General features: G+C 36.8%; 1 protein-coding gene across 1 annotated transcript in view; it reads left to right on the forward strand.

The window, feature by feature from the left end:
* Nucleotides 1-1843: 1843 nt before the first annotated feature.
* The window catches only part of LOC132503738 (myeloid cell nuclear differentiation antigen-like), a gene marked incomplete at its 5' end in the record, with an annotated part of 31784 nt that continues 19456 nt past the window's right edge, over nucleotides 1844-14171 (forward strand). The window contains 6 exon segments of the mRNA XM_060120487.1: nucleotides 1844-1969; nucleotides 2391-2442; nucleotides 3175-3422; nucleotides 3424-3567; nucleotides 5189-5415; nucleotides 6601-6781. Coding sequence (XP_059976470.1) covers nucleotides 1844-1969; nucleotides 2391-2442; nucleotides 3175-3422; nucleotides 3424-3567; nucleotides 5189-5415; nucleotides 6601-6781 — 978 coding nt within the window.

Consider the following 14171-nt stretch of genomic DNA (forward strand, 5'->3'; position numbering starts at 1 on the left):
CACACACTCACCAGCATTTATGTTTCTAGTTTTTTCAATGATGGCCATTCTGACTGGTGTGAGGTCATACCTCATTGTGGTTTTGATTTGCATTTCTCTAATGATTAAAGATGTTGAGCATCTTTTCATGTGTTTGTTGACAATCTGTATGTCTTCTTTGGAGAAATGTCTATTTAGGTCTTCAGCCCATTTTTGGATTGGGTTGTTTGTTTTTTTGATATTGAGCTGCATGAGCTGCTTGTATATTTTGGAGATTGATCCTTGGTCAGTTGCTTCATTTGCAAATACTTTCTCCCATTCTGAGGGTTGTCTTTTCATCTTGTTTATGGTTTCCTTTGTTGTGCAAAAGCTTTTAAGTTTTATTAGGTCCCATTCGTTTCTTTTTTTTGTTTTTTGTTTTTAGTTCCATTACTCTAGGAGGTGAATGATCATTAACTCTTGAGTCAGCCTTTTACTTCAACAAGTGAGGACACTGGGGCTTGCATATGCTTTCATTTCTGCTGCAGAAACAACTGAAGAGTTTCTAGTAACAGGAGAAGAAAATGTCCTGACTCATGGTTGTTCCTGTCATGTGTCCTCTGTCTCCTGCTCTGTGGGTTGGGACCCTCTGAAGTGCCTAAAGTCCCTCTCTCCCCTTTACATTTAGACAGCACAACACATCCACATAAGCAGCACTAAAGTTTGTAATGGAAATGCATGAAAACCTACTGGTTATTGTGGTGCTCTTGCCAAATCCTCCTTGATTTTCCCTGATTTACTCCTGCATATTCAGATTTTAAAAAAGTTTTAATCTAGATTTCAACTCTCTACTCCACAAACCTAGTTTGAATTAACTCAATCAGTTTTATTCTCCCTTCAGGAGACCTCAAATCATCTACTAAATGTACCAGGTCTTTGGGATCATTTTTCATTTCATGGTCTCATCCTTCTTACAGATCAGATAGTGGGCTACCACAATATTATCTACTGATTGGTTTCATTTATTTGACATCTCAGGATTATTTTTCAAATATTTCCATTGTACTATAGGGGAAAAATTTTTTTTATTAAATCCTCAACCTTCTGGAAGCTCATTGCTCTTCCAGAATTTGAAGGATTCATTGCAGTGATGATATAAGCCCATTACTCACTTGTGACTCTGTGAATAATTCTGAAAGGCAAGTGTAATCATGCAAGTGAATCATAGAAGTAGTGGATCTTTGTCATAGGCAAGAGGATAACAAGGGCAAAATTTATTTCCAAATACTGTAGGAAGAAATTACATGTAAATAATGATTTTATGTCTCTGGTATGTCAACTATTAATAACTATGTAAATATTTCACATAGTATTGAAACTAGAGGCAACTTCACAGGCAATTTTTCTCCATCCAGGAAGTACAGTCAAGTATTGGTAGTGATAGATGCTTCTAACCAAGATCTGCCACTGCCACTGTGTGAACAGAAAAGGAGGAATAAGTAGCTAGTGACTTTCCTTTTCCTTTTGAAGTAAGAGCCTTGATTAAGGGGCTTTGGTATCTATTGATCCACATCTAAGTCTGCTGGATAAAAAAGTTTTTTTTGTTTTTTGTTTTGTTTTGTTTTGTTTTGCGGTACACGGGCCTCTCACTGTTGTGGCCTCTCCCGTTGCGGAGCACAGGCTCCAGACACGCAGGCTCAGCGGCCATGGCTCTCGGGCCCAGCCGCTCCGTGGCATGTGGGATCTTCCCAGACTGGGGCACGAACCTGTGTCCCCTGCATTGGCAGGCGGACTTTCAACCACTGCACCACCAGGGAAGCCCATGTTCTGCTTCTTTTAATACTGAAAACCATTAACAGAGAAATTAAACTACTTTCAGAAAAGAAAAAAAAAACAAACTGAAGAACAGACTGGAACAAAAAGGAATAAGGCATCTCAGGAGCAGATTCAGTCTCTGTACCCTTCAGTAACCAACACACCCACAACCGTGGGCCTTCCTCCACCTCCCCAGGCCTGATCATCAACTCCATCCTCCACTCACCTACCTGAGGTACACATTTCCTGTTTCTCTTTTCCAAGTTTTCCTCAAGTCAGTAACAGGTGCATTTCACAGTGACTATTGTTAGTCTGTATATAACTATTGTTACTGATTAACTTGCTTTGGCAAAGGTGTTTCCTTTGTCATGGTAAATTGGTCACATTGATGAGAAGCCATATCCAGGTAAAGTCCAATCATTTACAGGTGATCACCATGTGTAATATTCCAGGTCCGACCACTCTAAGAATTTCTGGTCTGTGGAGGTAGATAGCTTGGCTCCATCTTTCATGAATACATCACACACACACACACACACACACACACACACACACACACACACCGCTTGCCTCCCATACTTCCTATTACAGACCAGGCAACTTTCCCATTATGAAAGTATTCTGCTGCAGCTCAATCAAATCAGGCCACTGTGGAGAGAGGAGATACAGGTAAATAAACTTGTCCTCTGTTTTTCTGTTAGCATCCAAGCCACTGAGAAATACTGTGGATACACCGAAGAGGACATGGTTCTAATCAGATATCTTTTATTTGAGCCAGTTTAGAATAGGGAATTCTGAGCCACTACATGTCTTTCTCACTACTTGTAGCAGACTATTATTTCTTCAGAAGAGGCAATATTTTGAATCCTCAAAATGGTCCCAGGTTCTCTAGTGATACTTGAAAACCCTTAATGTTTGTGGTTTGAAGTAGGCACCATTCTCTATTTGCAATGCTATCTTAGTTATTTTTTCACTCTTTTTATTTTCTTTAGTTGTTTAAGTGAGTAGAGGACATATTTGAATTTATTATTATATTTTAATCTATCCCTCAAATGTTTCATGACAATGTTCTCATCCTCCATGGCTCTGTGTTGCTCTTGCTGAGGATCATTCTTTAATTCAGAAAGATTATTCTGTTTATAATGGATGGTCTAACTTCTATTTCTGTTGTCTGCTACCTTATACTAAGCATTACCAGTTCATTACTGTTTCCTTTCCATTAAGTACTTCCTTTCTAGCCTGACTCCAGATCCAAATATCTAGGAAGGTTGTGTGGCCCAATGTTATGATTGAGGTTTCACTCAGAGAAAGAGACTTTGTATTTCTTGCTCAAACTTGTAAGTTTATTTTCCTGTTTCCATCCAAGAAAGAACCATAAAACGCAGGTCTAAAATAAAGTAGCTGCCAGGAGAAGTGTTCTGCAAAAGGGCCCAATGACAGTGATAGTACTGAAAGCAGCAGAGCCATTTGAATATGAGTCACCAGAAGGGGGGGAAAACACAATGTTTCATGCTACAGTGATTACTGCAAGTCAGTTTTTCCAAGTGAAGGTTTTTAATACCAACCTTAAAGAGAAATTCACAAAGCAGAAGGTCATTACCATATCAGATTACTTTGAATGCAGAGGAATCCTGGAGATAAAAAAAAGCAACATCTGTGTCTGAAGTTGGTCTTGATCAAAAGTGTGAAGTTCCAAACAGCATTGTCAAAAGAGCAAAAGAAACTCCCAAGATGGGTAGTCTTTGCAAGCAAGCTTCAGGAACACTTATGTATGGGTTGTTTGTGTTATATCAGGTAATCTCTTAAAATTGTTTTTCATTTTCTCGATCAGTGCCTGAAATTGAATGTCTTTACTTGCCAAGCTCTGCTTACTGACTGAATATTGTAACTCAGTTCTCAGTTCTCTTTCTTGACTAGAGATAGGTGGTCAAGTCTGCCACATAACAGGATATGGGATTGGGTGGCCTGTTAGCATTCTTCTACCCAAGATACCTCCAAGCAAGTACTTGAAAAGATTCACCAAGAAACCTTGTCATTTCTCCAGTTATAATTACCTGTTCTCAGACACCATGAACAAGGACCATGCAGGGTATAAATCAATATGCACATTCTAATAATTTTATCTCAGAACTCCACTGCAAATTCATTACTTTCTTTTTACTTTTAAGAATGGATTGTCTTACTCAGATTGAATTCCAGTTGTGACATGCATCCAGAGTAATAAAGAGATTGGTTTGTATTCTCCTGAATGCATATACATTCAACAGTTAGGCAAATGATATAACAATTCAATGCTGCCTCCTCTAGATTATTCACTCATTTAACCAGTTATTCATGAACAACTAATTGAAGAAATACTGTATTGCATGGTATTTGGAAAATATGGTAATCTAATTCCCTTATTTATAAAAAAAGAGGCATAGAGAGTTTAACTGATACGTCAATTTCCAAATTCAGGGTACTAGAGAGTATGATACCTTAAATCGCCCCTAAAATTTACAGACTTCTATGAACTCACCTTACATCTTATATAATTGACTGCTTCATAAACCTGCATAAGTGTCTCCTAAGATAGCCCCTTAATTTACCTCCATTACTTTCTTACACTATCTTTGAGATCATGCCTATAAATGCAATTATATAATTGATGAGTCATAGCTTACATGAGTGAGACATATAGAGTGTGAACTGTGGGACCTACATCAATGGAAATAAGATATTGGAGAAGAGTGAGTAAATGGAGAAGGTAGGGGAAAAAATTAGTGAGTTACCAGAGCCTAACCTGTTACATAGATTTTTAATAACATATTAAATGAAAAGTTATAGTCAATGTTCATTCATTTCTACATAAAGAGAGGAGCCAAAAATGTCCATCAGGGATTTCTTTTTTTTTTTTTTTTTGGTGGTACACGGACCTCTCAATGCTGTGGCCTCTCCCGTTGCGGAGCACAGGCTCTGGACGCACAGGCTCAGCGGCCATGGCTCACGGGCCCAGCCGCTTCGCGGCATGTGGGATCTTCCCGGACCGGGGCACGAACCCGTGTCCCCTGCATCGGCAGGTGGACTCTCAACCACTGCGCCACCAGGGAAGCCCCATCAGGGATTTCTGATTCCCCTGATTCCAGTTGTTTTAAGGAAACAAAGTTGTCCTTAAGGTGGAAGCAGTAGAAAATAGGAAGAAAACTCACTGTTCTAGAATTGCCAGATAGAAAACATTTAGAACAAGAAAGGCAAAAATAAAAAATCAAGACAATAAAAAGAAAGTTCTCAGAGAAGACCTTGTCAAAGCCATATATGCATACCTGTGCCTATAACTGCTTTTTTATAACTTGTGCTTATTGTGTCAGAAGGGTCTTTCTCATACATATAGAGGTTACTATATTTTCAGGCACTGAGTATTAAATTTCTGTTGCAGAAAAAAGTAAATAAGAAGAACATAATCTATGAAATACAGGATAATACAGGAAAGATGGATGTTGTGGGGAATGGAAAATGGCACAATATCAAGTGTGAGGAAGGAGACAAACTTTGACTTTTCTGCTTTCAACTGAGAACAATTGACCAGAAGCTGAAACTCACATGTGAAAATCACAGCTTCATCCAGTTGGGAACTGGATGGAGAAACATTAGTTTTCCAGAAAGGCAAATAATTTTGTCTGGGTTTTGAGAGCACCAGTTTCTATATTCTTACATATAGAGTCTAGCAGGTGGGAGGAAAGCACAATGTTTTTGTGTTCGTTAGTAAGTGGAGGATTTTTTTAAAGGATGTGAGGAAATGACATTCATATAGATTTCAAAAGGATTTGATACTAGTGTTAAATAATAAAATATTTGAAGACATTAGAAGGCAGAGGAATAATTTCACATAGTGGTCAAGAGCAGGACTTTGAATGGGACTGGCCTGATTTGAATCCTGGCTTCAGCACTCACTAGTTGCCTGGTATTAGAGAAACAGCTTAATTGGTCTTCCAAAAGGGTCAAAGTCTCTATCTTATAGGGTTGGTTAAAAGCTAAGTGAGACAATACATATACATTATCTCACTGCCCGACACAAAGTGAAAAATCTACATTAGATACTATTTTTTCTCAACAAAGTAAAGACATTGGAAAGAGTTCTAAGCCAAGAAAATGGCACATGCATGTCTTCAAAAGTGTGAAACAGCATAATGAGTTCTGAAATCCAGTAGATGTGAAAGATTATGAGAGATGAGACTATGGGAGACTATTAGGACATGAAGTGTGGGTGAAGGGAGAAAAATGAGTAGAACTTAATGTCAACTGCTAGGATCTCATTGTGTCTTTCTTATCTCTCCTTCAAGGTCATCAAGACTAAGAAGATAAGAAGGACCAATCAGTTTTCATTTAATTCTGAAAGTTGAAGAGTAGATCCGCCCCCTTTAAATCTTCAGGTGACTTTAATACTGATATTCTTAAAGTCGAGACTTATATTTAAACAAAAGATTCAGTAGACATAGCCCAGCATATTAAGAGCTTTTTATACCTGAGCTGTGGATTAGGTTACTTTCTTTTATAAAATTTACTTATTACCTAAAATGTTCATCATTTAAAAAAATAAAAATTTCGGGCTTCCCTGGTGGCGCAGTGGTTGAGGGTCTGCCTGATGATGCAGGGGATGCGGGTTCGTGCCCTGGTCCGGGAGGATCCCACATGCTGCGGAGCGGCTAGGCCCGTGAGCCATGGTCGCTGAGCCTGTTCGTCCGGAGCCTGTGCTCTGCAACGGGAGAGGCCACAACAGTGAGACGCCCGCGTACTGCAAAAATAAATAAATAATAAATAAATAAATAAATAAAATTTTCTTTTGTAAAGGTCATCGTTCTCCAAAAGTACTGGATATGGTCTCTTTATTGCAGAAGTGAGCCACTTGGGGGTAGTTGATCTGTGCACTATGAGCCATACAGGGTGGGGCACACAGAGCCTCATCAACATTAGGGTCTACATTCTGAATGTGATTTCCATAGGACAAGGCCCTAACCAGGGCCAGCCTAAGGTGATGCAGTTTGGTCCCACAGCCCATGTTCAAATCTATAAGCCCTGTGCCCTGGGGCAAGGTTTATTTGGTCCACACAAAGAGTTACTTTCTGCAACTAAATCCCCCAGAAGGGGAACATTTGTGTAATTGGTTTCTCTGGAGGAGGCACCATTGGTGATTGACAAAGGTACCAATATTTGCAAGAAGCTTCCCTATCCCTAGCTGGTGTGGAATATCTAGTCCCACTTCTCTGATTTGTAGGTACACTCATTATTAGTTTTCCAACTCTATCTAATTATTCTCGCATCTTAAATATGTGGATTCCAGACCCCACATAGGGACATGCAATGAGCAAAAAGTAATGAATAGTGAATGAAATCTATTCTAAGTGACAGTAAATGTCACCTAAAAAATTAAATATGTAAAATCAATATTTAAAATATAACTATCTACTTCTCTTTCTGGTGATTACAGAGTAGCTTACCACCATAAGCAACAATATTACTCAATAAAATAACATGAGGTGAGAGTTTTCAGTCTTCAAACAACCGGCAACACAAGAATAAAATCCCTGAGAGAAGGAAAACTCAGAACATAAGCTTTATAATTGCCCAAGATCTCTACCTTGGAGGATTTCCTGATTGCAGGCCAGTGAGTAGGTGTCAAAGTGGAGCATGACAAGTCACACCGGGTGAAGGGGTAAATTTAGTTTTCATGGTACCTAACTATCTGGAATCTGGAGAGAAGGGAGCCATACAGAGTGCTCATTGACTGAGTCCTGGGTTGCACATAAAGAGGGTGAGATAAAATTAGGTCCACCACAGAGCAGACCCTAGGAGTTTGAGAACAGAACAGAAGAACAAGAGAGCAAAGAGTGCAGGTAACGTTGAATGCTGCCAAAATAAAGACACATATTTATCACCTGGGCATCAAACTAACAAAATTGAGAGGTTGTTAATTAGGAGTGAACTTTATACAGTAGACTAGCAACTACTCTAGAACCTTCCTAACAAAGCCAAAAAACAAGCCTCAACCTACGTCAGGAAAGATAGTGTCTGAGTTGTTGTTTTTTTCCAGCTTTGTTGAGATATAATTGACATATATCATTGTGTTATATGTGAGTTATGTATAGTGGGATTATCTGATACCATTGTATCTTGAGAAATGACCACCAAAATAAGATTAGTTAACACTTTCATCACATCACATAATTACCTTTTTTTGGTGATGGTATTTAAGAGACACTCTCTTAAAAACTTTCAAGTATATAATATAGTATTGTTAACTATAGTCACCATGCAGTACAGTAGATCTCCAGAATTTATTCCTCTTATATCTGGAATGTCATACCCTTTGACTAACATTTTCCCATTTTTCCCAAGCCCCTGTCCATGGCAACTACCAATCTATCCTGTGAGTTTGTTTATTTTAGATTCCACCTTTAAGTGAGATCATACAGTGTTTGTCTTTCTCTGTCTGACTTATTTCACTAAGCATAATCCCCTTAAGGTCCATCCACCTTGTCACAAATGGCAGGATTTTCTTCTTTCTAATTTCATGACTGAATAATATTTCACTGTGTGTGTGTGTGTGTGTGTGTGTGTGTATACATATCCATATATGGATGGGCAATTGTATTGCTTCAACTCTTTTGGCTACAGGGAATAAAAATGTAATGAACATAGGAGTGCAGATATATCTTTGAGACAGTGATTTCACTTCCTTCAGATATATACCCAGAAGTAGGATTGTTGGATCATACTGTATTTTTATTTTTAATTTTTTTAGAAATATCCATACTGTTTTCCAAAGTGGCTGAAGTAATTTAAATTCCTACTAACAGTGCACTTTTCTCCAAATACTCCCAGCACTTATCTCTTGTCTTTTTTTAAACTTACTTTTATTGAAGTCAGGGAGAGTGATTCCTTCAGCCCTGTTCTTCTTTCTCAAGATTTTTTCAGCTATTCAGGGTCTTTTTTGTTTCCATTCCATTTTAAAACTTTTTGTTCTAGTTCTGGAAAATGTCTCTGGCATTTTGATAGGGATTGCATAGAATCTGTAGATTACCTTGGGTAGTATGGTCTTTTTAACAACATTGATTCTTCCAATCCAATAATACAGTATATCTTTCCATCTCTTTGTGTCACCTTCAACTTCTTTCATCAGTGTCTTATAGTTATCAGAGTACAGGTCTTTTGCCTCCTTAGGTAGGTTTATTCTTAGGTATTTTATTCTTTTTGATGCAATGGTACATGGGATTGTTTCCTTAATTTCTCTTTCTGATATTTTGTTCTTAGTGTAGAGAAATGCAACATATCTGTGTATATTAATTTCATATCCTGCAACTTTACCAAATTTACTGATGAGCTCTAGTATGTTTCTGGTAGTGTCTTTAGGATTTTCTATATATAGTACCATGTCATCTGCAAACAGTGACAGTTTTACTTCTTTTTTTTTTTTTCCAGTTTGGATTCCCTTTATTTCTTTTACTTCTCTCATTGTTGTGGCTAGGACTTCCAAAACTATGTGAATAAAAGTGGTGAAAGTGGGCATCCTTTTCTTGTTCCTGATCTTAGAGGAAATGTTTTCAGCTCTTCACCATTGAGTATGATGTTAGCTGTGAGTTTGTCATATATGGTCTTTATTATGTTAAGTTATATTCCTTTTATGCCTACCTTCTGGAGAGTTTTTATTATATATGGATGTTGAATTTTATCAAAAGCTTTTCCTGCATCTATTGAGATGATCATATGGTTTTTATTCTTCAATGTGTTAATGTGGTGTATCACATTGATTTGTGGATATTGAAAAATCCTTGTATCCTTGGGATAAATCCCACTTGATCATGGTATATGATCTTTTTAATGTATTGTTGAATTTGATTTGCTATTATTTTGTTGAGAATTTTTTCATCTATGTTCATCAGTGATATTGGCCTGTAATTTTCTTTTTTTATGATATCTTTGTCTGGTTTTGATATCAGGGTGATGCTTGCCTCATAGAATGAGTTTGGAAATATTCCTTCATCTGCAACTTTTTTGATTAGCTTCATAAAGATAGGTGTTAACTCTTCTCTAAATGTTTGGTAGAATTTGCCCGTAAAGCCTTCTGGTCCTGAACTTTTGTTTGTTGGGAGTCTTTAAATTACTGATTCAATTTCATTACTGTTAATTAGTCTGTTCATCCTATATTATAAAGGTAGAGTAATCAAAACAGTATGGTACTTGCACAAAAACAGACACATAGATCAATGGAACAGGATAGAGACCCCAGAAATAAACCCACACAAATTTAGTCAATTAATCTATAACAAAGGAGGCAAGAATATACAGTGGAGAAGAGACAGTCTCTTCAATAAGTGGTGCTGGAAAACTGGACAGCTACATGTAAAAGAATGAAATTAGAATATTCTTTAACACAGTATACAAAAAAAATCAAAATGAATTAAAGACCTAAATGTAAGACTGTATACTATAAAACTAGAAGAAAACATAGGCAGAGCACTCTTTGGCATAAATTGCAGGAATATTTTTGTGATCTGTCTCCTAAAATAAAGGAAATAAAAGCAAAAATAAACAAATGAAACCTAATTAAACTTAAAGGCTTTTGCACAACAAAGGAAACCATCAACAAAACAAATGGACAGCCTACTGAATGGGAGGAAATATTTGCAAGTGAATGACCAATAAGGGATTAGTATCCAACGTATATAAATAGTTCATACAACTCAACATCAAAAAGAACCAAACAACCCAATTTTAAAAATTTTAAATGGGCAGAAGAACTGAATAAACATTTTTCTAAAAAGGAAATGCAGATGGCCGACAGGCACATGAGAAGATGTTCAACATCACTAATGATCAGGGAAATGTAAAACCACAATATATCACCTCACACATGTCAGAATGGCTATCATCCAAAAGAACACAAATAACAAATATTAGAGAGGATGTGGAGAAAAGGGAACCCTTATACACTGTTGGCAGGAATGTAAATTGATACAGCCACTGTGGAAACAGTATGGAGGTTTCTCAAAAAAAAAAAAAAATAGAACTATCATATGACCCAGAAATTCCAACCCTGGGTACATATCCAAAAAAATAAAAATAAATAAACAAAAACACTAATTCGAAAGGATACATGAACTCCAACACTTATAGCAGTATTATTTACAATAGCCAAGACATGGAAACAACCTAAATGTCCATCAACAGATGAATGGATAAAGAAGATTGGTACATATATAAAATAGAATACTACTCAGCCATAAAAAAGATGAATTTTTGCCATTTGCAGCAACATGGATGCTTTTTTCTTGTGGTCTTACAAGATCTCCTCCTGCCACTGCCACTCTGAGAACAGTGAAGGAGGGAGAAGTAGCTGGATGACTCACCTTTTTATTTGAGCCCAATTTAAGGAACTTTGGTTTTTTCTGAACCACATTTAAGTTCACTAGATAAGGAAGTTTTAATGTTGGAACTTCTTTCAGCTATGAATTTGTTATGAAAGACTAAACGAAAGTATTCCTGCTACCATTCTTCATTTTGAATAAAATATTCACAGGAGGAAATTGTGCAGTTTCCTGACTGCACAAAAGCTGCAAACATTTTTGGGCAGAATTTCAATATCACCTTATAACTTCAAAACCTCTCTCCCTGGGAGGAAAGAAAATGAGGGAGGAAATTATCTCATGGCACAGCATGACATAGCCAGCACTAGTCACCTTTTAAAATGATTTAAACTAGCACCATTTTTCATTGTAATCCTTCTAAATACATTATTTTCTCAGTCTTTTTCAAGATTACAGCATTCTACATTTTAGTCTACAGAGATTTTTACTAATTTATCTTTCTTCTCTTACAAGACAGTGATTTCTGCATTTCTAAAATATCTCAAGATCAAGACTACTATGGAGGTTCGTTCCACAATTTCCACAGTAGTCTTGAGTCTGGTTTTGGCACCAAAAAAACAAAACAAACAAACAAACAAAAAAAGATTACCGTGGAAGAAGTCCAGTAAGGTTAACCTGTGGGGATTTCTGTAGTGAAAGATCTGGGCACCTAATTAGTAATCACATGTTCACAAGGGCATTTTTTTCTTAGTAAATTTTTTTTCTTGTTTTTCTTTTGCTCCATTTTCTTTAATCCATATTATTGTGCTTGAACCTCAAAATTGTGTCTCATTTCATCTTCTGCAAAACATAACTCCAATTATGATTTAATCAAAGGCATATTGAAAATTAGCTACACTTTCATCTTTTGCTTCTACAGGGGATACTTGGTGAATTTGACACTATTTCTTGCCTCAAGAAATTTTCTGTCTTTTGTTATCCTGAGAGGTAGTAGGGAGAGAAATATGAATCATCCATAAGAATACAGGTGACAACAGCAATAGATTCATTGTCTGCTAATTGAGTCTCTTTCACACTTCTTTCCTTTGCTTACTACTCAAAGTTTCTTCAATACACTGTGTTTCCATCTGCTTCAGGATTTTCACAAACCAAACTTGGTCAAACCTTTTCATTGTTTGAGTTCCAGTTTAATGTCTCCTCCTCAGGAAATCCTCCTGTAGATCTCATCTTTGGCTAGACATCTTCTTGGTGTTTACTTGTATAGGATCTTATTTATTTTTCTTTTCTACAAATTGCAACTACTGTAATTAATATGTGTCATTTCTCCCCCACTATAAGTCATAAGAGTAGAGCTATAGAGGAACTTAATTGACTTGTGTACAGGGCTGGTGGTAACTTTGTGCAATTATGTATAATTACTGCCATCTTGAGGCCAACTCTAAGAGCTACACCTCCTCACTTCAAATAGCTGAGGAAAATACAATGCAAGACAGACACAATCAGTCCCTTATCTAAAGTTCCTTAGATACCACATAACAATTTATAACTGTATAGCACTATATGCGTACATCATCACTTACATTGTTCCCTTTAGCCTTGATAGAAAACATGTTAGAGAAACCATGTGTTTTTTCATTGAATTTTTAAAAAAATGTGTTAACTGGCTTATAATAAGTTTCATGTGTACAGCATTATGTTTCTACTCCTTTACATGCTACCGCCTGCTTACCACCAAAAATTTAGTTTTCATCCATCACCATACTGTTGGTATAATTGATCCCTTTTAACCATTTCACCCTTCCAAACCATTCATCTGTGGTAACCACTATTCTATTCTCTGTATCTATGTGTTTGTTTTTGTTTGGTTTGGTTTGTTCATTTATTTTGTTTTTTTGTTTGTTTCTTTGTTTTTTATATTCCACATATGAATGAGATCATACAGTATTTGTCTTTCTCTGTCTGACTTATTTCACTTAGCATAATACCCTCAAGGTCCATCCATGTTATTGCAAATGGCAAGACTTCATCCTTTTTATAACTGGGTAGAATTCCATTATTTATGTGTGTGTGTGTGTACATATGTATATATACCACATCTCTTGTTATCCATTCATCCCTTTATGGGCACTTATGTTGTGTTCACATCTTGGCTATTGTAAATAATGCTGTGAAGAAAATGCAGATGCATGTATCTTTTCAAAATAGTGCTTTTGTCTTCTTTGAATAAATACTCTGAAATGGAATAGCTGGATCATATGATAGTTCTATTCTTAATTTTTTGAGGAATCTCCATACTGTTTTCCATAGTGGCTGCACCAATTTACATTCCCACCAACAGTGTATGAGGGTTCCCTTTTCTCCACATCCTTGCCAACACTTGTTATTTATTGCCTTTTTGATAATAGCCATTCTGACAGGTGTGTGGAGATATCTCATTGTGGTTTTGATTGCATCTCCCTCATGATTAGTGATGATGAGCATCTTTTCATGTGTACTTTGGCCATCTGTATGTCTTCTTTGGAAAAATGTCTATTTAGCTCCTCCTCTGTTTTTTAATTGAGTTGTTTTTTGTTATTACATTGTATGATTTCTTTATATATTTTTATTTTTATTTTTTTATATTTGCATGAAAAATAACTATTTTCTAAGACAAAAATCTTTAGTGGCATTGTTTTACATTTTTGAAAATGTCTTCCAATGTCTACCTTGATATAAGACAGCTGAATTCTCGTATCTGCTTCTGTGTTCAGTCTGTTGCCACGTGTTGTGCTTGTTGAAGTATGAGACGAAAATCCAGCTATGCATAGATGTCAAGGGTGAAAAGGGGAGGGCCCTCTGAAAATGCCAGGGAGATCGCCAAGGGACCCTTGAACAACACTTTGAGAACCACCATGTGACACTTCACAGGACTGTTGAGGAGGTTATGGATTATATTAGTGAATGGTAGCCAGGGTTGGGGGAACAACCTTCCAGAACCACATGGCCGGAAAGGTAGGGAAGGAACAGTTTTCCAGAAGAGTGGGGTGATGTTTCGGAAGGAGAGAGGGATGCAGAGCA

This window comes from Mesoplodon densirostris, chromosome 2 (assembly GCF_025265405.1).
Source record: "Mesoplodon densirostris isolate mMesDen1 chromosome 2, mMesDen1 primary haplotype, whole genome shotgun sequence".
Lineage (NCBI taxonomy): Eukaryota > Metazoa > Chordata > Mammalia > Artiodactyla > Ziphiidae > Mesoplodon > Mesoplodon densirostris.